At 62.3% G+C, this 24,965-nt stretch overlaps 1 protein-coding gene and 1 long non-coding RNA gene across 5 annotated transcripts; both read left to right on the forward strand.

Annotated features, from left to right (window-relative positions):
- The first annotated feature begins 98 nt into the window (after positions 1-98).
- TEAD3 (TEA domain transcription factor 3) lies at positions 99-23,238 on the forward strand. Of its 4 annotated transcripts, none has more exons than XR_009453524.1 (13): positions 99-1,206; positions 10,606-10,857; positions 13,242-13,306; positions 16,992-17,054; positions 18,088-18,099; positions 18,660-18,797; positions 18,883-18,932; positions 19,502-19,563; positions 20,552-20,685; positions 20,850-21,018; positions 21,236-21,376; positions 21,462-21,614; positions 21,760-23,238. XR_009453524.1 is itself a non-coding variant. In XM_059701883.1 (13 exons), exons 1-13 carry the CDS (start codon positions 108-110, stop codon positions 21,871-21,873), a joined length of 2,457 nt encoding a protein of 818 aa, XP_059557866.1. In that variant the 5' UTR covers positions 99-107; the 3' UTR covers positions 21,874-23,238. The 4 variants fall into 4 exon arrangements, 3 of the variants coding, with proteins under 3 accessions (XP_059557866.1, XP_059557868.1, XP_059557869.1); XM_059701883.1 differs by having other exon boundaries at positions 20,845-21,018; XM_059701885.1 differs by having other exon boundaries at positions 20,878-21,018.
- LOC132237420 (uncharacterized) lies at positions 3,049-5,445 on the forward strand. Its single transcript, XR_009453525.1, has 2 exons — positions 3,049-4,405; positions 4,511-5,445. It is a non-coding gene; the product is annotated as an uncharacterized LOC132237420 (long non-coding RNA).
- Positions 23,239-24,965: the final 1,727 nt, after the last annotated feature.

Here is a 24,965-nt window from a genome sequence, read left to right on the forward strand (position 1 = left end):
CCTGTGTCGGGAGCTGACCCCTAACTGCCTCCAGGTGACCTCCATCCACTCCCCGGCCTGGCAGAGGCGGAGCGGGGGGCGGAGCTCAGACGGCGGGTGCGGAGCAGATGAAGAACATCTGGAGCTGGAGCCGCACATCTGGTCGCAGCGCTCGCCTGCACGCTCCACACACACACACACACACACACACACACACACCCCGCCCCCGCCCCCGCCCGGCAGCCACTTCCTGTCCAGGGTCGGTAGCCAGTGCGGCTTTAACCCCTGTGGGACCGCGCTGTCGGGCGGCGGGTGATGGGGCGAGGACGGGCACGCACATCCCCAATAAAGCTGCGTCTCGGCGGCGGAGCCGCGGTGCTGCGCGCAGAGGAGGGCGGTGGGAGGGTCCGCGGGCGGCGCAGGCCTCCCGCCCGCTCCACTCCGCCCAGGCCCCGGGCGCCCCCGTGTCCCTCCCGGCCCGGCGCCGGTCCTACCGAAACTCGGCGAGCCCGCCGTGGCCAGACGCCCTCCGCGGGCCCCGGGAGCCGGGCGAGAGGGAGGCGCGGAGGTCCGGGAAGAGGGGGAAAGGGAGAAATTGGAGAAACAAGCCTCTCGGGGAGAACCAGACAAACCGGGTTCGGGCAGGGCGGGCGCAGCCGCCAGGGTGGGGCGGGCCCCGAGTGGGGGGCGGGCTCTCCGGCGGGAGGGTAGCCCGCCTCGGCTCGCGCGGGGTAGGGGGTAGGGATGCCGGAGGCTGGGCGCCTCGGGACCCCGACAGGGGACCCCGACCCCGACGGGAGTTCGCTCTTCAGCGGGAGCGCCGCCCTCGGTCCCGCCCAGGCCGACGCCCCACGCTCCGGTGGCGCTGGGAGCGCTCCCCGCCGGCCGGGCGCAGGCAGCGGCTGGAGTCGCGCAGCGAAGCCGGGGCGGACCGACGGCGGGAGCCCCGGTGCGGCGGCCACGCCCCTCCCGCCGGCCCCGCCCCCGCGCCCCGCCCCGCGCGCCCCGCCCCCTCCCGCAGCCCCCACCCCCCGCCGGGCTCTTCAACACAAACTTTCCGTCCCGCTCGCTCCCTCCTCCGCGCCCGGCGCCTCCCGCTCGCGTCCGGCTCATTCCGCACATTCCGGTCGGCACCCTCCCCGCGACCCCCTCCCCGCGACCCCCTCCCGGCCCCGCGGCCCGCGGCCCGGCAGCGCCCGGCGGAGCGCCCCCGCCAGCTCGGACCAGGTAAGCCGCGGGCACCGCGGAGGCCCCGCGGGGAGAGGTGGCGGGTGGGTCGGTCGGTTGTGATTTGGGAATGGGGGGGTCCAGGGGGATTGGGCCCCTGAACTATTGTCCAGCCCGAGCCGGAGCCCCGGATTTGGGTGCCGGGAAGTTTAGAGGGAAGGGGGGGAGCTCTCCGGGAAGCCCCGCCCACCAGCACCCCGCCGCGACCGGGACTAGCTGGTCGGGGAGGTCGGGGAGCCGGGAGGTGGCCCCGCTGCCATCAGCTGTCCCAGCGTCCGCCTCTGGGGTGTCAGGACAGGGGCCCGGGGCCGGCACGGCTCGGGGGGCTGCCACGGAGGCTCTCGTACCCAGGGCGCCCATCCCCGGGCCGCGCCGCCCTTTGGACTCAGGCTCGCGCTCCCGGAGCCCGCCCGGCCCAGCCGCACAGGCCGCCGGCCTCGGCGCCCGGCTCCCGCGCGCTGCCCGCGGCTGCGCTGGGGCGTGGGGGGTGTCGGGGCCAGGCTGCGCCCGGCTGTGCCCCCGGGGCGCAGGGGCCTGCGTGCCCTCCGGCTCCGCGCCTGTGTCCGGGGAGGTTCGGGTCCTGCCCTGAGCGCTGCGCGCCCTCGCTCCGAAGGCGGCTGGATTTGGGGCCTTCTCTTCGCCACGCTTTCTCAGAGCCCCGGTCTAAGCTTTAGGGTTGAAGGCGGCTCGTCCTGACCATCACCACGTCGGCCGTGCCCTTTACTCCTGCCGGGGGAGGGAGGGCGAGATGCCGGTCTGCACCCGCCTCCAGCCCGGCCAGGCCCTGTCATGGAGACCCCGCTCTGTCCCCTTCCTAGGAGAGCGGCCCAGACCCAGGGCTGAGAGATTCGTTCCGGACAAGTGCGAATGGGGCCGGGGGGAGGCTTCTGTGTGTCTTCCCTCTCCAGGTAGAGGCAGAAGCAGGTCAGGCCTGGACTTGTAGCCGGGAGATCAGGGGATAGGGCTGGGGGCTGGGCAGCCCACGGCGCTCTGTGTCCTGCCTTCCGTGGCCTGGCTCTAGGGAGGCGCGATCCACCCCGGAGGGAGGCCTCCTTGACCAGAATGCGGGGGGGGGGGGGGGGCAGCCTGGGGCAAGAAGGGAAATCCAAGTCCCCAAAAGTTGGAGATTTGGGAGAGTTACGTCCTCCTCCCTTCCAGGTATTTGTAGTTCCTTTTCCAAGGGGCGTCAACCCAGGACGTGTTTCCGTGGAACGCTGGACCCCCGCACACTCAGTGGGCAGATGTATCTCCTACGCAATAGGGTTGTGTTGAGGGTGACTTCGTGGGCCCCGGATGCCCGCTCCGAGAGAGGCTGGAGCCAATGGGAGTCTGACCTCGGGCCTTCCCCTAGCCCCCTAGACAGGGGACAGTAATTAATGTTAATTAGGCATTTGGGCTGGGGAACACTGAGTAGGATGGTCAGTGATTGGCAGGACCGAGCTGTGTGTGTGTGTGTGTGTGTGTGTGTGTGTGTCCTGGGCCCTGTTCCTGCCCTCACCGTCAGAACCTGGTACAGTCTACCAGATGAGGAAATATTAAAACTAGAATGAAACATCTCACAGAGGAAGCCTAGAAATTCGATATCTGGTCCCAGCTGGACTTGAGCCAGCGGTGTCATCTTGGTGGGCCTTGTCAGGCCTCAGTTTCCCTGCTGGGAACAGTGACTTCCCAGGTCCCTTTTCTCTGAGCCCCTCCCAGAGGCTCTGTCACTCAGCCTTCCTCCCCTCCCATTATGGAACCGGAACCTGTGTGGTCTGGAGAGGTCAGTGGGTGACCCTGTGGTCTTAGCAAGAAGGCGAGGACAAGCCAGGGGTGACTGAGGAGAAGCTGAACCAGGTAAGCGTGGCCACAATAGTTGCAGGCAGCAGGGCTCGAGGGACAGGGAAGCCAGGTGGAGTGGGGGAACTTGCCCGCTGAAGTGGCCATGGGGTCTGGCAAGCGGGCTGGGATGAGTGGCATCAGAGGCCACTTGGGTGGAGGGCCGTGCGCCTGGCTCCCGACCCCCAACTCCTTAGGCCTCAGTGTTGAGCTGCAAGGGTGTCAGCCCTGCCCATCTCCTCATTCAGGAGGAGGAGGGGACAGGCTTCAGCTCTGAGAAGGGTGGGGAAGGGTGCTGGTAGCACCAGGCCGGGGAGCTGGGGTCCGTCGTGGCTCTAAATACTGCAGCTTTCTGTGGAGGTGGCGTGGAGGTCAGCCCCTCTTCTTCCCACATGGAGGCTGCAGAAGCTGGAGGTCCCAGGGGTGGCCTTGAGGACCCAGGTCTCTGCGGACCTCCTCGGGCAGCCCTGGGGCCATGGCGGGAGCTTCCCTGGTCAGAGCTGGAGCAGAGGTCAGCACGTGACCCCCGCTCTGTCCCCATGGCCTTGCCCTGACCCCCCCTTCCTCCTGGTGTGGTGCCAGCCTCTGGCTGGCTGCAGGAGAGGGGCTGCCCCTCGGGGAAAACACAGGATGGAGAGGGTCCCCGCAGGAGGCCGTGGGCGGCGAGGATCCTCTCCCTGGGATCCCCGCAGCCCCAGCCTGGAGGTTTCCTAGAGAGCTGATTGCTTCCTGTGCTCCCTGCCAGGCCCGAGAGGACAGGAAGCGATAGCGGGAAAAGAGTGCAACTGTGGGTGCCGCTGGAGGCGTGCGCGAGAAACCCAGGGGACACTGTGGGGGAGTCTGTGCGGTGGGTGCGGGCATGAGCGAACCAGGCACAACCAGTTTGTGTGTGCAGCTGCGTGCGAGGCTGGACAGATGCAGGAGAGCCTGTATGTGACATGTCTGTGTGACTGCACTGCATGTACATGGGCGAGCCTGTGTGATGATGGTGAGTGTGGCTGAGTGCTCACGGGTGTGTTTGGGAGAGACGCTGGCTCGGACCATCGGGGGAGCCTGAGTCTGGCCCTGGGTGGGATTTTGATGCTCTGCGTGTGTGAGGGGCACAGCGATGGGGTGACGCTGTGCGTGTCAGAGTAGAATGAGTAATTCTGTGTGACCCAGGGTGCTGTGGCGTGGCCGCTTATGTTGCTGCGTGTGTGCGCACAGCTTGTGAGATGGTCTCAGTGTATAGGACTCTCATGGTCTGTGTGTGTGATTATGTGACACTGTTTTGTTTTTGTGTAGGGTTTTTGGTGGAGATCTGGGGAAGGATTCCAGGTGTATATGACATTTTGTATGAGAAAAACTGACGGTATGGGAGGTGTGTGTGTGTGTGAGGGGTGTGTGTGAGTGAGTGTGAGTGAGTGTATGTGTGTGATAGTGTGAGTGTGTGAGTGTGAGTGTGCATGAGTATGACTGTGTGTATGTGAGTGAGTGTGAGTGTGAGTGTGTGTGTGAGACACCAGGACACGGAGGGCCGCACCGGCGCAGTGGACGCGCTCAGCGCTGAGGAGGCTGCGTGTGAAGGAAGGTGTGCAGGAGCAGCACCAAGGAAACTGCTTGGCGCTGCGTGTGAGGGACCGGGGTGACAGACGCCTCTGTGGGTGGTCACTATCTGGGATTGTTTGGGGCTGTAGGACAGTGTGGGCAGCATCCTGCAGGGCTGTGCCAGGCGTGGCATGGGACCGTGTGACAAATTGTGGTCTCAGTGCATGTGGCAGCTGTGTGGGGGACCGTCAAAAAGATGACTGTTAAAAACAAGACGGCATGCATTTAATGCCACTGAACTGCGCACTTAAAAATGGTTAAGGCTGGCCGCTGTGGCTCAGTGGTTGAGTGTCGATCTATGAACCAGGAGGTCATGGTTCGATTCCAGTCAGCCCATATGCTGTGGTTACGGGCTTGATCACCAGTGTGGGGTGTGCTGGAGGCAGCCAATCAATGATTCTCTTTCATCATTGATGTTTCTACCTCTCCCTCTTCCTTCCTCTCTGAAATCAAGAAAAGTATATATTTTTAAAAATGGTTAAAATCGGCCCTGGCCGGGCGCGCAGTGGTTAGAGCACTGGCCCTCAGGCTGAAGGGTCCCAGGCTCCATTCCAGTACCTCCGTGACAGGCTCAATCCCCGCCCGCCCCGGGTCAGGGTGAGTGTGGGAGACAACCAATCAATGTGTCTCTCCCATCGATGTTTCTCTCTCTGTTTCTCCCTCTCCCTCTCCCTTCCACTCTCTCCAAAAAACAATGGAAAAGTATTCTCCAGTGAGGATTAACAAAACAAAACAAATCAGTGAAACACATTCTCGGGGGAAGATTTTAAAAAATTGTTAAAATCATAGATTTTATATTGTATATTTCTTATCACAATAAAATGAAAAGCAGAGGAGAGCGATGCCGGTGGCAGCGAATGTGAGGGCAGTGTGTGTAGCCGGAGCGGGGCGGGGAGCCCGGTGTCTCTGGAAGACATCACATCGCGACTGACTCTGGTGGTGGGCGATTGACTGCTGGCAACTTGCAGGTGACTCGGGCCCGGGGTGCGGGCGGCCCGAGTGGGGGACACGGCGTGTGAATTGAGAACTGTGGGACCCAGTTTCCCAAGTTACCCACTAGCTGTATCTGTTCCCCCTAAACGCGGACACAGGCCTTGGCTGGAGATGGACAAGATGAGGAGACAGGACAGAATCTCGGGGTGGGGGTGAAGGGAGGAGTAGGAACTGGCCCTCTCTACCCTCGCACCCTCCTACACTGCGGGTGGGGGGCAGGGTGCTGACTGTGGGGCCAGCTTTGGAGAAGGGAGCCTGGGGTTCTTCTGCTCCCTGAGACGACGCCGGGCCCTGCATGGGGGGGTGGGGGGAGGCGGGTGCGGAGTCTTGATTCCCAAATTGGAAGCACATTAATAAGGGGGAGAGGGGAGGAGGCCCCCACCCCCTCCTAGTTGACTCTGCAAATTGCTTCCTCCTGTAAAAACCCGACCCTGCTCCAGGGGGAGGGAGCTCCCTCCCCAGCCTAGAGGGTGTGGCCACTTGGCAGGGTCCCTGGGGGTCCTCTGACGGGAGCTGGGGGAGGCACCATCACCCCCATCCCTCCCCACTCTCGGGTCCCAGCTAGAGCTGGGCCACTTGGAGGGTGGGAGGCTCCGGCAGCTGGAGAACAGCTGGCCTCGCCGTGGGCTGGGTGGGGAGGAGGGGGAGCATGGGGAGGCTCCCTTAGCTCTCATCCACCGCTTCCCCTTCCTCACCCCCGGCCAGCCCAGCCCAGGTTTGGGGTGGGATTCAGGATGGAACGCTGATTTCAGTCATCTTCCCACACTTTGAGGGGCTGGGGTGCCTGCAAGAGTGGACGCTGCCGGCCGCCAGACCCGGCAGGGCCACCAGACCCGGCAGGGCCACCAGGCGCGGTGTGCCCGCCCAGTGGGCTGGTGCCAGGGGAGGAATAAATGTGGGGGACACCCGCCTGGACTTGCCCCGTCTGCCTGCCCGTCCACCAGGGCAGAGGGGAGCCCAAGCCGAGGTCTGGAGGCCGAGGGGCCATAGGCTGGGGGCCTGGTGCCTCTGCAGCAGCCCCAGCTGGGCCTCCGTCCCTGGAGCTGTCCAGCCAGTTATTCCAGCAGGCCTGGCCCCAGGACAGGGAGTGGGCAGCAAGGTGCCCCTTATCTCCCCGCCTGAGCCGGCTCACCCAGCCCAGCTCCCATCCCTGCACCACCCAGCGCACCTCTGACCTCTGAGCCCGAGGGCCGCTGGTCAGACTGAGGGTAAAGGTAGAGGGGACCACAGGAGGTCCGGCCCGCGGCAATGCCGCCTCTGCTGGGGGAGGCCGGGTGGGAGGTTGTCTGTGAGGAGGCGGGAGGAGCAGATGGGACAGGGATGGGGGGTCCTGGACGTGGCGTTGTGGCCGACCCCAGCCCCAGAGTGGCCTTCCCTTCTTTCTACGCCCCCCTGGCCTCTGGGTCTCTCTGCCTTTTGTTTTTCTTTCTTTTCTGCTCGCCTCCCCTCCCCCCTCCACTCCCCTCCCTTTTCCCTCCTCACCCCTCCCCTGCCCTCCCCTCCCCCCTCCCCCCTCCACTCCCCTCCCTTTTCCCTCCTCACCCCTCCCCTGCCCTCCCCTCCCCTCCACCCTCCACCCTCCACTCCCCTGCCTTCCCCTCCCCTCTCTCCTCCTCACCCCTCCCCTCCTCTTTCTTCTCTGTTCTCCTCACCTCTCCCCTTCACTCCCTTCTTCTTTTTTTTTTTTTTTAAATATATTTTTATTGATTTTCCACAGAGAGGAAGGGAGAGAGATAGAGAGCTAGAAACATCGATGAGAGAGAAACATCGATCAGCTGCCTCCTGCACGCCCCCCACTGGGGATGTGCCCGCAACCCAGGCACATGCCCCCGACCGGAATTGAACCCGGGACCCTTGAGTCCGCAGGGCGACGCTCCATCTACTGAGCCAAACCGGTTTCGGCTTCACTCCCTTCTTTCCTCCCCTCTATCCCCCTCCTCTCCCCTCCTCTCCTCTGTCCTACTCTCCTCTGTCCCCCTCTCCTTTCCTCTCCTCTCCTTTCCTCTGTCCTCTGGCTCCTACCCCCTACCTGGCTTGCCCACTCCTGTATCTGAGTTCATGGATCTTTCCCCTTCCGGACCCTCTAATCCCCCTCCTCTCTATACCCCGCTCCAAACGCCCCCAGACTCTCCCTCTGCCCCTCCAGCCCGTCTCAAGCTCCACCCGCCTTGTCCCTCACTCAGGTCTTTCTTCTTCTCTCCCCTCTTGGTGGCAAAGCCCAGCAAGGCAGCGGTTCTAGCCACCTGGGCAAGTAAGGACGGGGCGGGGGCTGGGGCTGGGGCTGGGGTGGGGAACCGCCAACCCCCCAACCCTGCCTGTACAGGGAGATGAGACCCGAGTCTGGGCTGGGGCTGCCACCCAGGAGGCCTGCCCTCTCAGCCCACACACTGAGCCCCACATTTGCCCCACATCCATCCAGCCCCTGCAGCTGCCGAGAGCCTCCCTCACCCCGGCTGGGTCCCGTGTCTGGGGTCTAAGCAGAGGAGGCGGCACACACTGGCCTCGGGCCTCACCCCACAGCCGTCCCTGGGGGCCAGAGCAGCCTCCAGACCCAAGCTGGCCCTCCCGGGTGTGCCATGGAGACCCCAGTTCAGTGCCCACTGCCCATGGGCACGCCTCAGCCGGGCACACATTCTCGGTGGGTGTCCCCCGGCACCCGCACAGCACACCTGCACACACGCGCCCCTGTGCATGGCTGCGGCTGGGGTCGCCTGTGCGCGTGTCGGTGCCTCTGCCACACCAGTGCTCCTGGAAAAGGGGGCTGGCCTGTGCCCGGGAGCCTGCGGGAGGGACCCACGGGGGTCCTCGCCTCTCCTTGACTGTCCTTGCGGCCACCCCCTCCCCCTCACCAGCTGCCAGCGGTCCCAGCCAGGGCCGCCCCACCCCCGTCTGTCCCAGCTCCCGAGCTGCTGTGTTCGCCATATTTGGCCACAGTGCTCCTGCGGGGGGCGGGGCGGGCCTGACATCACCCGGGAGGGGGGCCACCGCCTGGGTGGGGGGAGGCGGACAGAGATGGGGGAGGCAGGCAAGTTGCTTTGAAAAGTCGGCTGCCAGGGGGACCCCCATGCCCTGGGCCTCCACTGCGCTGAGCGAGGCCGCAGGGAGGCTTGGCGGGGAGATGGGCTGAGACTGGGGAGAGGGTCCCAGCTCACTGCAGCCCCCTCCTGCCTCCCGCTGACGGCTGTGCAGCGTCAACCTGGGGAGAGTCCTGGGCTCCGGCTGCTTTCGTGCAGGAGTCTCTGCGTCCCCAGGTCCCTGCTCCCCCACATTTTTACTCCCAGAACTTGGCCTGGGGGCTGAGGTGAGGCTGTGATGGGGATACGGTCCTGGGGTGGAGACCTGAGGCACAGTGTGTGGCTGCCTCTGCTGGCTGCCCCGGAGCCCTCCCGAGAGGGCTACAGCAGTGCCGGGGTCCCTGAAGTTGCCCCAGCCACTTGGGCTTAGGGGTGCCCCTGGTCTGGACCCCACTGGGACGCTCAGATGGTTGCCATGACAACGTGGCTTCCTCCCTAGCACAGGTGCTGGAGTTCTCAGCCCCATCCCTTGGGTAAGAGACTGGAGCCAGATTGCCTGGGTTCAGAACCTGCTCTAGTACTCCTGGCTGGGTGTCCTTGGGCAGGTTGCTCAACCTCTCTGTTCATTGGTTTCCTCATATGTAAAGTGGGAGCAATCACAGTATCTGTCCCAGAGGTTACTATGAGAATTACATGAGTCCGTGTGTGTAACACACCAGAACAGGGCCTGCCTTTTGGCAGGTGCTGTCGTCAGTAGCAGCATTAAGTCTAAACTCTGTAACCATGTGACATGCAGGCTCCCCGGGCCCTCCCATCCCTTGGCACTAGCCACCTCCTTCAAGCTTCCTAAACCAACAGGTGTCCCCCGGGGAGACCTCCACCCATTCCGCAGGACCTGGAATTCATGTCTGTGGTGGTGGTGGGGGGGGGAATTCCCTTCCTGGTTTCTGAGGGGGTCCCCTACATTCCTGCCCTGCCCCTGCTTGCCCTGCAGTCCAGAGCGAAGCCCCAGGATCTAGCCATCCCAGCACCCTGGGCATGCAGATCCCGTGGCTGATGGGGGGGAGGGCTTGGGGCTGCCTGGTGGGCGGGGGGGGGGGTGGACTGGGACTGGGTGGGTGTGGTCTAAATTAACAACCAGCCTGGCGTTTGCAGGGAACTCGGAGTTTACAGAGCCTGGCCCGTCCACGATGTGAGCCAGGACAGGGGCGGGCATGTGGGTGGTTTATGGGCTGCTGTAGGCCCAGAGGTGCGGGAACAGGAAGTGGGATGGAGGAGCGGGTGGGGTTGAGCAAGGCTGCTGGCCAGGCACCTTCTGGGCTGCTCCCTTGCCAGCCAGCGGCTCTCCTGCAACAACTGGGGCACTTCTGCCCCAAGTTTAGGCTCCTTGGCAGGGTTCTCGAGAGTTACCTTTTGGGCAAGGCAAGCCTCACCCTTCCTCACCCCCAGCAGGTCCTCAGCAAGGTTGCAGGGATGCTGGGGAAGAAGGAGGGCTGGGGATCCCCGAGACAGGAAGCAGGAGCTGGCAGAGGAGCCCGGCAGCCCCTCAGAGCTGCAGACCCCTGGGGCTGCCCCTCCGACCCTTCTCCCCTTGCCCATCCTGCTGCCTTTGACAACCGTGTGACCTGGTGAGCCTCGGTTTTCCTCACCTGGAAGATGGGCATCACGCCTTGCCCCTGCCTTGGATTTTGGGATTGAGTGAACGGGCTGTGTAGCTAGAAGGCATTGTTGTTGTTGACCACGAGTGTTGAGTCAGGCATTGTGGTTGGCACCTGTCACGATCCAATTTCAACCCTCGCAACCTCAGGGAGACCCTTTCCTCATTTTAGAGGACCAGGGGTCGGACAGGCGAACTCACCCCTCCCAGGTCACACAGCACTGAGTTAAGCTCTGGTGACCTCCGCCTCGCCCCGAGCGCCTGCCCCTGGCGGAGAGGTGGCTGTGGCCTGGGAGGACCCTGGCCCTCACCCTCTCGTCTGCCCCCCAGGCTCAGGCTGCCCAGTGGGCTCAGGCCCAGAGCCCAGAGAAACCAGCACAATAGCGTCCAACAGCTGGACCGCCAGCAGCAGCCCCGGGGAAGCCCGGGAGGATGGGCCCGAGGGACTGGACAAGGGGCTGGACAACGATGCGGAGGGCGTGTGGAGCCCGGACATCGAGCAGAGCTTCCAGGAGGCGCTGGCCATCTACCCGCCCTGCGGCCGCCGCAAGATCATCCTGTCGGACGAGGGCAAGATGTACGGTGCGTGTGGGGAGGCGCGTGTGGGGAGGTGCGTGTGGGGAGGCGCGGGCTGGGACACTGAGGGCTGGGGAAGCAGCTGGCCCTCCGCCCCGCCCCCTGCTCTCTGCCCCCTCACCCAACCGGTTTGGCCCAGTCCGAAGGCTGCCAGCCGCTGGGCGGGCGAGTCGGTGCGTGCAAGCCTGTGTGTCTGGATCCTCCTCATAAACACGCCAGGCTTGCCCCTCCGCCAGCGCGTGGCTCACACCTCGCACCCCATCCGCTTCTCCTCTCCTGCCCACTGCCCCTGGAGGTTTCGGGGTGACTCAGTGGGCCCAGGAAACTGGGTCAGTCCAGTGTGCTCCAGGCGAGGCCTGGGAGAGGGTTCCTCCCTGGTGGCAGGATGTGGGGGAGCCCGAGGGGTGAGGGGTGAGGCCTAGGGCGGGAGTGAGGGGGAGGCCTGCAGGCTGGTGGGAAGGCACCGTGAAGGGGTTGTGCTGGGAAGAGGGCTGGAGGGACGGCTCATGCCTCAGGCCCTCCCCGGCCTCCCCCTCTGGGGCTCTCTGCCACCTTGCCCACCTGCTGCCTCCAGAAGGGAGTGCCCCCTCTTGCCTAGTGCTGAGGGCTCTCCCCGAGTGGCATTTTTGGGATAACTCAACCCTTCTTGGCCTGGCTCCTTGCCAGCTCCCTCCAACCCTCCCCGGCAGCCTGGCTAAGTGAGGAGGCCCAGCCTCTCCCTCCCAGCACCCAGCACCAGGGCCCGTAGGAAGGAGGCAGCTGAGGGCTGGAGTCCCCTGCCCCACCCGCTGCCACACCCACCCCAGCACAGCTCGCCAGGCCACTGGGCAGGCAGATGTTCCACGGCGGGAGCTCCGGCCCCACTGCCACCTCCCCGTGGTGGGGCAGCCCCACGGGTATTTTTAGATGGGGTGGAGGGAGGGGGTGGAGAGGGGCAGGAAGGGAGGAGCGGTGGGGCTGGTTCTGTCATCAAAAAGGAATTTGAAGAATGTGGCCATTCTGGGGAGACTGGAGGTGAGGGGCCTGGATTTGGGGGGTAAGGAGTATACACCCTGAGGATGCTGACAGGCAATTAGTCATGTGCCCCGAGCACCCCTCTCCTGGGCCAGGTCCCCCTGCGCAGTCCCCCACCCTGAGACTGACAGGCCGGGTGGGTCTCAGGGCGCAGCCACTGGTAACCTGCGACATGGGTGACAGGCTCAGTGACACAGACTGTCCGTGTGGGAGGTGCTGGGAGGCCACGGACCTCCTGCCTGTTGTAACCGAGAAGGAAAGGGACTTGTCCAGGGCCTCCCCAGAGAAGGGCAGCCAGGCAGGCACCAGCCCAGCCATTGCAGACACATGGCCACTGAGAAGACAGCAACCGGCCAGGCCTCCCTCACACACACACACGGGGTACCCCGACCAGGCCTCCCTTACTCAGAGATATCCCGGCCAGGCCTCCCTCACCAGGGTACCCTCGCCAGGCCTCCCTCACAGGGGGTACCCCGGCCAGGCCTCCCTCACCAGGGTACCCCGACCAGGCCTCCCTTACTCAGAGATATCCCTGCCAGGCCTCCCTTACTCAGAGATATCCCGGCCAGGCCTCCCTCACCAGGGTACCCTGGCCAGGCCTCCCTCACAGGGGGTACCCCGGCCAGGCCTCCCTCACCGGGGTACCCTGGCCAGGCCTCCCTCACCGGGGTACCCCAACCAGGCCTCCCTCACATGGGGTACCCTGGCCAGGCCTCCCTCACAGGGGGTACCCCAACCAGGCCTCCCTCACATGGGGTACCCTGGCCAGGCCTCCCTCACACGGGGTACCCCGGCCAGGCCTCCCTCACACGGGGTACCCCAACCAGGCCTCCCTCACACGGGGTACCCCGGCCAGGCCTCCCTCACACGGGGTACCCCGGCCAGGCCTCCCTCACACGGGGTACCCCAACCAGGCCTCCCTCACACGGGGTACCCCGGCCAGGCCTCCCTCACACGGGGTACCCCGGCCAGGCCTCTTTCACACGGGGTACCCTGGCCAGGCCTCCCTCACACGGGATCTGCACTCGGAGGTCTGCAGCTGGTGGCAGGCCCTGGAGGAAGAAAGCTGCTGGGGCTGGGAGTGAGGGGCCCAGCTGTCCTGCCCTGGGGCCACACCTGCCCCTGTCTGTCCTGCAGGGACACCTGTCCAGCCGCCTGACATGGGTCTGCCTCCCTCCCTTCCTCCCTCCCTCCGCTGCCCCTGTCCCCCTCCCCCAGGGAGAGGCCCCAGGCCCTGGAGGGTGGGGGAGCACCTGGGGCCTCCCAGCACCCTTGGCTGCCCTGCTGTGCCCTGAGGTGGGGGCTGGAGGGGGAAAGGGCCTGGTGTGGGTCCAGCCTCCAGCCACCAGCCACTGTTTTCTCTCTCGCCCATCTAGGTCGGAACGAGCTGATCGCGCGCTATATTAAACTGAGGACGGGCAAGACCCGGACGAGAAAGCAGGTAGAGACTGTTGTTGTGGAGGCCGCCCTGCCTGCACGCTCTCAGCCCCTCCGTCCCCATGCCCTGCCCCGCCCTCTCTGTGCCACTTCACACCCCCTAGAGCTGCATCATCACTCACCATTGGCTTCTCTGACCACCCACCAACCACCTAAGACTTGTGGTTCAGTGACCGATGATACGGCCACAGGCAGCCGTGGCAGCTCCACGGTCACTGCCCTGAGAGGCCCACTGGCCAGCCAGGGGACAGACGGCTGGATGGACGTGCGCAGGGGGGTGCGCTGTGGGGCAGGCTCCTAGCCCAGGCTGGGCAGGGGAGGGCAGGGGAGGAGCGGAGCTGGGAAGGCTTCCTGAAGGGAAAGGATTTGCGGGCGGGCGGGAGAGGGAGGAGGGGAGCGATTCTCCAGGCTGAGGAAGTCGGATACAGATGTAACTGAGTCCGCACAGAGCTACTTGCTATTCCGTTCCTTGGTCCTCACAGCAGCCTCAGCGGTGGGCACAGCACTTCCCTCCGTTTTACAGAAAAGGAAACTGAGGCACGGGAAGTTAAGTAACTGCCTTGCTGGTCGGTGGTGGGCCCAGGGTTCAGCCCATTAGGCAGGAAAGAGCCTTCAGTCAGCAGAGTGGGGGGAGGGCCAGTGGTGAGAGGCTCAGCTGCCCACCGACAGGTTTCCGCTGGCGGCAGCTGGGGGCCGTGGAAGGGACTAGAGCAGGAGTGGCTGGGGCAGGGGCAGGAATGCTGGCGCTGGAGCAGCCGGCCATGGGTTAGGGCCGGGCAGGGGCCTAGAGCAACAGCAGTGGTGGCCGGGGTAGTGGCAGGGGTGAGGGTAGGGATGGTGGATGGGAAAACACGATGAGCTGAGAGGTGACTGGGCGGCGGGCAGTCCAGGAGGGCAGCGTGTGCACAGGAGACCTGAAGGGAATTGTTCCGGGTGGGTTCCCCGGGGAGTTGCCCGGGAGACAGGCAGCCTGGAGGCAGGTTCCTGGAGGAGTGGAGGCCCCTCTGACCCTCAAACTCCCCTCCCCCCCCGCCCCCTGCTGGGGTCGGCCTGGGCTGGGCCCTGCACCCACCTCCCGGGCTGCATAGACAGGCTGAGCTGTCCCACCCACTGCCTCGGAGGGAGATTCGGAGACCAGTACCCAGCGGGGGAGCATTTATGCAGCTCAGGTCGCACAGCATTTATTTCTTTAGCAAGTGATTGAGCTCCTACTACGTTCCAGGCACGAGGGATGCAGCAGGGAACCAGACATTCACGGGCCCTGGGCCCTGTTCCCTGGAGCCTGGGAGCAGGAGGAACACTGCCTGTCAGACCCCTGGGTTCAAGCTCCTGCTGCCTCTCTGCCGGGAGGTGCGTGTCCTGCCTCACCCAACAGACGTGTTCATAGGACGTGTGTCGGGGGGAAGGGGCTGAGGCACCGAGGCCCAGAGCGGGTAGAGAGCCTCTTCCTTCTGGGCCCGCGTTATACCTGCTCCTGGCCAGTATCCCGTGAAGGCTGGCTGGCCAGTGAAGTTTTATTTTCATTATAAAATAAAATGATAAAACACTAATTATAAACGAAACCAGCTGTCGGCAAGGTCGTAGCTTTAAAAACCTTTAAAAACCGCTGGCCTTCGTCATTTTGCATGGGCGGCACTCCTCTAACTTCATTTTCCCTTCTTCTTCTTTTTTTTTTTTTTTTAAATATATTTTATTGATTTTTTACAGAGAGGAAGGGAGAGAGATAGAGAGCTAGAAACATCGATGAGAGAGAAACATCGATCAGCTGCCTCCTGCACACTCCCCACTGGGGATATGCCCGCAACCCAGGTACATGCCCTTGACCGGAATCGAACCTGGGACCTTTTAGTCCGCAGGCCGACGCTCTATCCACTGAGCCAGACCGGCTTCGGCTCATTTTCCCTTCTAACTCCCAGATCTAACATCTCCTTGCCGGGGGAGCTATCCCATGTGGTGAGGACAGGCGTGTGCTTTTGTGTCTCAAAGAGCAAGCCGCTGACAGACAGGGTTGTTTCCGGTTTTTTGTTTGTTTGTTTTTAAACATATTTTTATTGATTTCAGAGAGGAAGGAAGAGGGAGAGAGAGATAGAAACATCAATGATGAGAGAGAATCACTGATCGGCTGCCTCCGGCATGCTCCCCACTGGGGATCGAGCCTGAAACCCGGGGATGTGCCCTTGACCAGAATTGAACCTGGGACCCTTCAGTCTGCAGGCCGATGCTCTATCCACTGAGCCAAACCAGCTAGGGCCAGTTTTTTTTTAATGCAGTTTTGGTTTTTTTACAGATATTTATACAATGAGTAGCAAGTACAGTGCCTTCATATGGCAAAAACCCAGGTAAATGTCACATTAGGATTAAGTCCTATGTGACTTCCAGCTGTGGCAGAGCTGACCATTGGGAGCTGAAAGAGCCCGGGTAGCATCACCTGTGGTGAAGCCAGGGCCTCTGGAGTCAGGCCACCTGGGTTCGACCCCCAGCCCAGCCCCCAGCTGTGTGACCTCGGATAAGCTGCTACCCTCTCTGTGCTTTGGTTTCATTATCTGCAAATCGGAAGTAATATTAGTGCCGCCTTCTTAGTGGTGCTGTGGAGTCCGACGGGTTGGTGGGTAAAGTGCCGGGAGCACGGGAGGCGTGCGCAGTCAGCGTCACTTGCGGCCGTGCCACGCCACGGTCGGTCGTCTTGCTGAGCTGTGTCTGATCCTTGCATGGTCTGAGGCGGGTGAGGAGCACCCGCCGGGGTCCTAACCAAGTACTATGGGGGCTGCCCAGCATCAGATACGTGGTCACTTTCAGTCTGTGATTAAAAAGGAAAAGAAACTGTTTTTTTGTGGGAATAAAGACTCCTTGCAAGGAAAGCCAACAGCAGTGGCTGGGAACGAAGGCGTGAGGTGCCAAGAGGAGCCACGTGTTCCCTTGTGTTTCAGGGAGAAAGTGGCATTTAGGTTCCTTGAGGCTCAGGGTCAGATCCTCCAAGTGTCAAGGGTGTGTGGTACCAGCCCATGGCACACCCACCCTGACCGTGACCAGCTCAGGTTTGCTGGAGAGGAAAGCTTCAGGGAGGAGGTGCTGGAAAAGAAACACAATTACGAGTTCCTACTGTGTGCCTTTATGTTTACTGCCATTTATTGGTCCAAGGAGAAGGGAGGCATGTTGGGGGAAGACGCTGCGTGAGCAAAGCGGAGTAGGACAGGCCTGGCCGGTGGCCAGTGAGCGGGTGCGGTGACTGGAAGATGGAGGTGGTGGTACGGGGGGTGGGGGGAGGATTATAGAGAAGATGGCCGGACATATACTCTCACGGCCAGCAGGAGTATTGCTAGCTCTGGTCAGCCCCTGGGGGGGGGGGGGGTGCGGAATAAAGGTCCGTGTGCTCTTCCTCTGGGTTGATGCAGCCCTGCACCGGGCACACAGTGTGACCACAGGGCTTGGGCCAGACTTTAGCGCTCACCGCGGGTGCCTTGCGCAGTGGACAGCTGGTGGTCCTAGAAGCCCGTAGGCTCTTGATCACAACAGGGCCAAGAGGAAAGCAGAAGTGCCAGGCAGGGCTGCGAGTGTCTGCCCCCGGGGGCCCCAGAGTCCCCCCACTTACACCTGTTCCCAGAGACGAGGGCCGGCTGCTGCCTGTGGCCACCGAGTTCGCCTCCTCACTGTGTGTTTCCCTCTCTGGCCGGGCGCGGGGCGGCCCCTAGGTGTCCAGCCACATACAGGTTCTAGCTCGGAAGAAGGTGCGGGAGTACCAGGTTGGCATCAAGGTACGTTGGGCCTGACTGGGGCCTCCAGCCCCTCCTGGGCCCCTTTCCACGGCGCCTCCACCGCTGCCTGCACCGCTCGGACCTCGGCCTCGGCCAGCTCTCCGGCCCCCTGTGCCTCTTTTCCGGCTGAAGCTCTGTTCTTGCCTCTTCTTCCACTCTCTGCTCTTTCTTTCTTTCTCTCTCTCTCTCTCTCTCTCTCTCTACAGGTCTCTAGCCACTTGCAGGTTCTAGCCAGGCGGAAATCTCGGGAGATTCAGTCCAAGCTGAAGGTATGGGGTCCCTTGCCACTTGGCCTGGCCCTGGCCCTGCCCAGGCCTGTGGCTGCTCTCTGACCCCAGCTCGGGGCAGGGAGGGGGCCGAGGAGCAAGAAGCCCAAAGGCCGCTGCAGGCTACACAGGCCCTGGAGAGTGAGCAGGACAGCAGTTCTTCAGTGAAGGAGAGGAAGACATCTGGGCCCCGCAGGCCCCCTCTCTTCTCCGATTTCCTTTTCCTCCTTCCTCCTTTGCTGCTTGCTGATTGCACGGGGACTTCAGGAGGGCAGGAGGAGACGCTGGAGGGCATGGGCTGGCAGAGCTATTGTGTGGGCATGGCCGTTCCTTCCATTGGACACTCCGTCCTGGCTGCTCTGTGCCTGAGGATCTCAGAGCCTGCGTTCATGGCCTGGACCCTGGTCAGGGCCCCTGCTGGCTGCATCTTCTTCTCTCTGCCCATAGCTGCCCAGCAGCCTGGTACATGAGCAGACCCCAGGGACACCAGCTTGGTCCACCATCTAGGTCTCCAGCCTGTCCTCCGTCATCCTACCCTGTCCAGGGCACCCCCAGCTTAGAAACACTGCCTCTGGGTGGCAGAGGGGGTGTGTGTGTGGGGGGGGGGGCTGGGAGGTCCACAGCCACCTCAGCTTCCCTGGGCTTCCCAGAAGCTGGGAGCCAGGTGGGCGTGGAGTGGAGGGAGGTGAGAAGACGCCCCCCCCCCCCCCCCCCCGCATATAGCCCTCATTTGTGCCTCTTCTAATCATGCTCCCTCTCCTTCACAGGCCATGAACCTGGTAAGTAGCACTGCCCCTCCCCTAGGGGACCGCGGGGGGAGAGCACCTAACATAGAATTTCCAAATTCTGGATTGGAGATCAGTGTAACTGACAGCTTCTCAAACCTTAGCACGCATCAGAATCGCCGGCAGGGCTGGTGGAGACATTTCGGGCCTCACCCCCAGGCTTTCTGATTCAGAGGCCTGAGCGGGGCCTGAAACTTGGCCTTTCTAGCAAGCTTTCCGGCGATGCTGGTGCGATTGGTCCAGGACCGTACTTTGAGAACCACTGAGAAAATACAATAGAAAGTATGACAGTGCATGACACAAATTGGGGGACATATTTTGGTCCCTGCTAGGTTATAGAATGAAATAAAATTGTTTCTTACTGTGCACTGTGGTTAGAGGGGTGATGGATACTTAGGAGACAGGCCAGAGAGGGGCTGAGGGCCTCCTTAGGCCACACAGCAGAGCTGGGGCTGTAATCCAGACATGGACTTCCAGAGCCCCGAGAGCCTGGGAGGGGGGCCCTGGGGCAAGCCCTGTCCTGTCTGCCCTCATGCGGCGCCTCCCTCCCCTAGGACCAGGTCTCCAAGGACAAAGCCCTCCAGAGCATGGCGTCCATGTCCTCTGCCCAGATCGTCTCCGCCAGCGTGCTACAGAACAAGTTCAGCCCGCCCTCCCCGCTGCCCCAGGCCGTCTTCTCCACTTCCTCGCGGGTACGGTGCGGGGTCCTGGGAGGTGGGGCTGGGGGGTGAGGACCATAGATTCTGAGTGACCTCTGACTTTGTCCCATCTCTGCAGTTCTGGAGCAGCCCCCCTCTCCTGGGACAGCAGCCCGGACCCTCTCAGGAGTGAGTATCCTGGTGCATCCTCCCCACACCCTCTGCTTTCCCTCAGCAGCCGACCTAGGCTTCCCCTCTCATCTGGGTTCCAGCAACAAATGAGCCATTTTTAATTCAAAAACCGAGCGACGGAGCGCGCCAGTAAGAGAGCTAATGCATTTGTCTATTCATTCACGTGTTTATTCATTCACCAACCCACTCATCCCCTTGTCACCCGTCCTTCAGTTATTTTTCATTCAGTTAATCTCTGAATTCACCTCTCAGCCGAGCAGCCGAGTATACTCGGTCCCTCCAGTTCTCAGATGACTTTCTTCCAGAAACACGCCCTCCGTTTAAGCACAGCGCTCCCAGGGGGGGCGGGACGCTGTATTACATGTGCACGTCAGCTGTGAGACGCAGCGGGCTCTCACAGGAGTTAGTGTGGAGCAGACAAGCCGGCCAGCAGACACCGGGGCCTCTGCAGAAAGGCTAGGGCTGGCGGCTCTCTGCTGGGATCCCAGACGAGACCCAAGTGACTAGGCTGGATGGAGGGTGGGGCAGGGGATGGCCCTCTAACCAGGCTGTGCTCCTGTCCTCAGCATCAAGCCCTTTGCACAGCCAGCCTACCCCATCCAGCCGCCCCTGCCGCCGGCGCTCAGCAGTAAGTTCCCCGGGGGCTCCGCCACCGCCTGCCCTTCCCTGGGCACCTGCACCTCTGCTCCGAGCGCTCGGGCCCAACTGTGTGTGAGCACGTGTGTGTGTCCATGTGTGAGCACATGTGTGTGCCCGTGTATGCCCATGCACGAGCGCACGTGTGTGAGCACGTATGTGTGCCCGAGTGTGAGTGTGTGTGTGCCCGTGTGTGAGCGTGTGTGTGTGTGTGTGCCCGTGTGTGAGCGTGTGAGCGTGTGTGTGTGTGTGTGTGTGCCCGTGTGTGAGCGTGTGAGCGTGTGTGAGCGTGTGTGAGCGTGTGTGTGTGTGTGCGCGCACACATGGCCGGCCGCCGGGAGAGGGGAGTGGGGGGCATCTATAGGGATCGGGACAGACCAGGAATAGCCCCCTTACAGCGCCACCCCCTCCTTCCGCTGCAAGTGCACACCACCAACAGCATCACATTCACAGACTGTATATACAATCCTTATAAGGAAATACACCAAAGTCTTAACAGAGTTTCATTCTAAGTGTTAGGATTTTGGATAATTTTTAAAATGTTTTTATTAATTTTAGAGAGAGAGGGGAAGGGAGAGGGAAAAAGAGAAACATCGATGAAACACCCATCGGCTGCCTCCTGCGCGCCCCCTACTGGGGGCCCAGTGGAGACTTGGGCATGTGCCCAGACCGGAGTGGAACCCGCGGCCTCTCAGTGCGTGGGCGACTCTCAACCAACTGAGCCACACTGGCCAGGGCTGGATAATTATTATTTTCCCCTTTGACATGTCTGTGTTTTCTGCTTGAACACCCGCTAACAGTGACTAAGGGAAAACCCGCCAGGTACGCACCGGGGCCCCACACAGGCAGGCAGGCTGCACACTGCACAAGGGCACCCCGCGGGGCGTGGGAGTCCAGCCTGGCCGCCTCCCCAGAGGGCTCTGCGCGGGCGACCACGCACCCCGCCCACGAGGGTCATCCCCCTTCCTCCCCCGCCCCAGGTTACGAGCCCCTGAACCCGCTGCCCCCGGCTGCCGCCTCGGCGCCCGCGTGGCAGGACCGCACCATCGCCTCCTCCCGCCTGCGGCTCCTCGAGTACTCCGCCTTCATGGAGGTGCAGCGCGACCCCGACACGGTAACGTGTTCAATGTTCGGTGGGGCGAGGGGACCCCGCGGCGGTCCAGGGCCACAGCTAGGTCACGGGGTGGGGCAGCCACAGGCCCCCCCCGCCCTCGCCCCCCTCCCTCCCCCTGCGCCCCCGGCTCTCCTGACCCGCTGCTGGCCCTCCCCACAGTACAGCAAACACTTGTTTGTGCACATCGGCCAGACAAACCCCGCCTTCTCGGACCCGCCCCTGGAGGCCGTGGACGTGCGTCAGATCTACGACAAGTTCCCCGAGAAGAAGGGCGGGCTGAAGGAGCTGTACGAGAAAGGCCCCCCGAATGCCTTCTTCCTGGTCAAGTTCTGGGTGAGCCACCCTGCGCCCCCCAGCCCCGCCCTCCCCCAGACCTGCAGTCCCGGGCCCGCCCTACTGGCCACCTCTCTGCCCGGGGCGGTGGGCAGTGCCGGGGCGGCGGGCAGTGCCGGGGCGGTGGGCAGTGCCGGGGCGGCGGGCAGGACGCCCACGGGGATGGCGGAAGCCTCGCTCAGGCCCCCAGCAGCTCACGCCGCCCGCCCTCCTGCAGGCCGACCTCAACAGCACCATCCAGGAGGGCCCGGGCGCCTTCTACGGGGTCAGCTCCCAGTACAGCTCAGCCGACAGCATGACCATCAGCGTCTCCACCAAGGTGTGCTCCTTCGGCAAGCAGGTGGTGGAGAAGGTGGAGGTGAGTGGGGTCCCGGGGCGGGGGAGGATGGGGGAGGGGTGGGGCGCGGCCAGGAGCAGGCCCCAGCGAGGCCTTCTCTCCGCAGACCGAGTATGCGCAGCTGGAGAACGGGCGCTTCGTGTACCGCATCCACCGCTCGCCCATGTGTGAGTACATGATCAACTTCATCCACAAGCTGAAGCACCTGCCGGAGAAGTACATGATGAACAGCGTCCTGGAGAACTTCACCATCCTGCAGGTGAGCGGCCGGTGTGGGCTCGGGTCCCGGGAGGCCGGACCCATTGCTCAGAGAAAGAGACTGAGCCCCCAGGGGAGCAGGGGCGGCTCAGCCCGCACCCCCAGGCCCTGCGCTGCCTGACCCGAATCCTCCTGCCCGGCCCCAGGTGGTCACCAGCCGCGACTCCCAGGAGACCCTGCTCGTCATTGCTTTTGTCTTCGAAGTCTCCACCAGCGAGCACGGGGCCCAGCACCACGTCTACAAGCTCGTCAAAGACTAGGGTGCCCTCTGCCCCACCACCAGGATCCAGGACGAGCCTCTTCTCACACACCTGCCTGGCACCCGGGGGTCCAGGATAGAGGACTCATCTGCCTGCCAGGCCTCGGCCCAGGGCCAGGCCTCCCCACCTGCTCCAGCACACACCCCCTGCCACTGTTCTGCGCTTTAACTGTGGGAGAAGGGAGGGGGCTCAGCGGTGGGGCAGGCTGGCTGGGTCGCCAAGCCACCATCACTTCGGTCTGCCCAGCCTCAGTGAATGGGAGGACACCTTTGGCTCAGGTGTGTGTGGCCACTGGCCCCTCAGGGCTGGGACAGGTGGGTGAGGGAGACTGGAGGGGAGGCGGAGTGCAGAGGCCAGGAAGGAGTGTGGAGCTGGGGTTGCGCTGAGAAGAGAGAGGCCCACACTGTCTTTGCACCTGCCATGTGCCAGGCCCAGTGCCTCCTGCCATCCTCTGACCTGCAAAGCAATCATGGGTCTCGGTGTCACAGATGAGGAGTCTGGGGGGAGGGGGTGCGGGGAGGAGGCAGAGTTGGAGTTCTCACCAGGGCTGCCTGTCCCGAGCCCAGTTTACACACCTCCCTGCCTCAGACCCGCCCCAGGCTGGGGAGGGGCTCTACACTGAGGGGCGGGTTGGCCCCTGACACGGGAGCAGCTGCCTCTGACCAGCAGGGAAGGGGAGCAGCAGGTACTCAGCACCTGTTGGGCGCCCTCTGTCAGCCCAGCATCCAGCCAGGGCCCTGGAAGGGGGGCTCCTGTGCCACTCCCCCCACGCTGCCCTGGCCCAGATCCTTTGCCAGGCTCCCCCGCAGCCGCCTGACGGGAAGGCCCTCCAGGGGCAGGCCCAGGCTCAGAAGCAGGCTGGAGGGTCAGGTAGGAAGATGCCAGCCCCTGGGCAGATCTGTGGCCCGGGCACGAGAGGCCGCACAGGCTTCGGTATTTTCTCTTGCCCAAGTGAACCCTCAGCGGTGCCGCTACCTTCCTCTTCCCGGTGCCAGTCTCCCTGCCTGGAGCAGCTCCCCAGACCTCGTTCTGGGACTGAAGGTGCACCCTGCCCACTGCCTCTTCCCACCATCCGGCCCCTCAGCGCCCGGCCTCCGGGCATCGATGAGTTTCATATGAAGTACTGTGCCCTGCCCTGCCCTGCCCTGCCCCCACCCCTGAGCTTCCTGAAGGTCCTCACAGTTTGCATATCGCTCAGGCCACCTCCAAACCCAACCTAGGTTTTATAATGTATATTATATATATTTTTGTGTATTTTTTAAATCCAGCTGTGATGGGTTATATCATAAACGTGGCACAGGGCTGGGGCAGGCGCCCTCAAGGCCTACTCAGAAAGAGAAATTAAAGTTATTTGTTTGTGGGTTAGTCGTGTGACCAGTCGTGTGCCAGGCCTCTGGGTTGGAACAGCTTCAGGGGGGCTCTCCCTGGTTATGTCCTGGTGTGTCACCTCCCCCCATCTTTTCCGGGGGCCCCCAAGCCCTGCCCTCAGTCTAAAGAGGTGTGATTCTGGGGTCCCATGAACGCTTTCCAGCTTCAACCTTTCTCCATATCCACACCCCTCCTGCCGTGGGTTGCACACTGAACTGAGCCCAGCCTGCCGAGGTTTCCTGTTGTGCGCTCTCTCTCTCTCTCTCTCTCTCTCTCTCTCTCTCTCTCTCTCTCACACACACACACACACACACACACAGAGAGAGAGAAAAGCCATTTATTTTGTCTTATGATCCTAGACAAAATAAATTCAAGCTAAAGACTGCCTATAGCACTTTTCTGCTTTCGGGGACCAGTTTTTATTATTACTAGAGGCCCAATGCATGAAATTCGTGCAAGGGTGGGCCCTTGCAACCCCAGCTTCATCCGAAGGTCGGAAGGTCGTCTGGACGGTCGTTCTGCTGTCCAGTCTAATTAGCATATTAGCTCTTTATTATATAGGATTATTATTATTACTGGGTTTTAGAGATACCGAAAGGGGGAGAGAGAAACATCGATGTGAAAGTGAAATGGATGGAATAGCTTTGTCGCTAAGGGACGTGACTTGCCCAAGGTCACACACCTGCTGAGATGGGCCGCCTGCTAAATCCCCATGGTCTTCAGTGTCTGCTGCTGTTCTCACCGGCCTGCCCTCACTTTACTCCCGAGGAAAGAGCTCCAGGCGGTGAGTGCTCTCCGCAGTGGAAAGCTGCCAGCGGGGCAGGCCAGACCAAGCTGCCCCTGTCCGCCCGGGGAAGCACACACGGGGATGCAGCGTGGCCGTGGGGAGGCCGTTCCCTCGGTGGACATGCATTGTTTATCTGAAATTCAGATTTAACTGGGCACCCTGCATTTTCTTTTTTAATTATTTTATTCATTTTACAGAGAGGAAGGGAGAGAGAGTTAGAAGCATCGATGAGAGAAACATCGATCAGCCGCCTCCTGCACGCCCCCTACTGGGGATTGTGCGCGCAACCAAGGTACATTACCCCTGACCGGAATCGAACCTGGGACCCTTCAGTCGGAGGGCGGATGCTCTGTCCACTGAGCCAAACCGGTTAGGGCGGCATCCTGTATTTTCATTTGCTAAATCTGCCAACCCTACTCCAGAATCTAGTCTTCTAGATCATTCTGGTCCAGCTCCAACTTTGCAGCTGGGGAGGAGACTGAGGCTCCTCTCCTCACTCAGCCAGTCAGGGGCAACCCAGGATGTGAACTGCTCTGCCTGCCCCAAGCCCCTGCCCCTGGTGCACTATTTCAATGATCAGGTGGCCCTTGTCTTGGTCACCGCACTGGAGGGACTTCAGACTGTCACCAGTAGCATCTGGAGCTCCCGCCAGGTGGGAGGGGGTTCTGGAGGCAGAAACTGGCTTATGAAGGACCCTGGGGCTGGATGAAAAATCCAATCTCTGCACTAATAAGTAATGACATCGCCCTGGCCAGGGGTGTTCAGTGGTTGGAGCATTGGCTTGTGCACTGGAGGGTCTGGGGTTCGATTCCTGGTCGGGGCATGTATGGGAGGCAATCCATCAATATGCCTCTGTCTCATCAATGTTTCTCTCCCCTCCTTTCCTTCTCCCCTCTCCCTTCCACTCTCTAGAATCAATGGAAAAAATACACTCACT

The sequence above is a fragment of the Myotis daubentonii genome, chromosome 6, assembly GCF_963259705.1.
Source record: "Myotis daubentonii chromosome 6, mMyoDau2.1, whole genome shotgun sequence".
NCBI lineage: Eukaryota > Metazoa > Chordata > Mammalia > Chiroptera > Vespertilionidae > Myotis > Myotis daubentonii.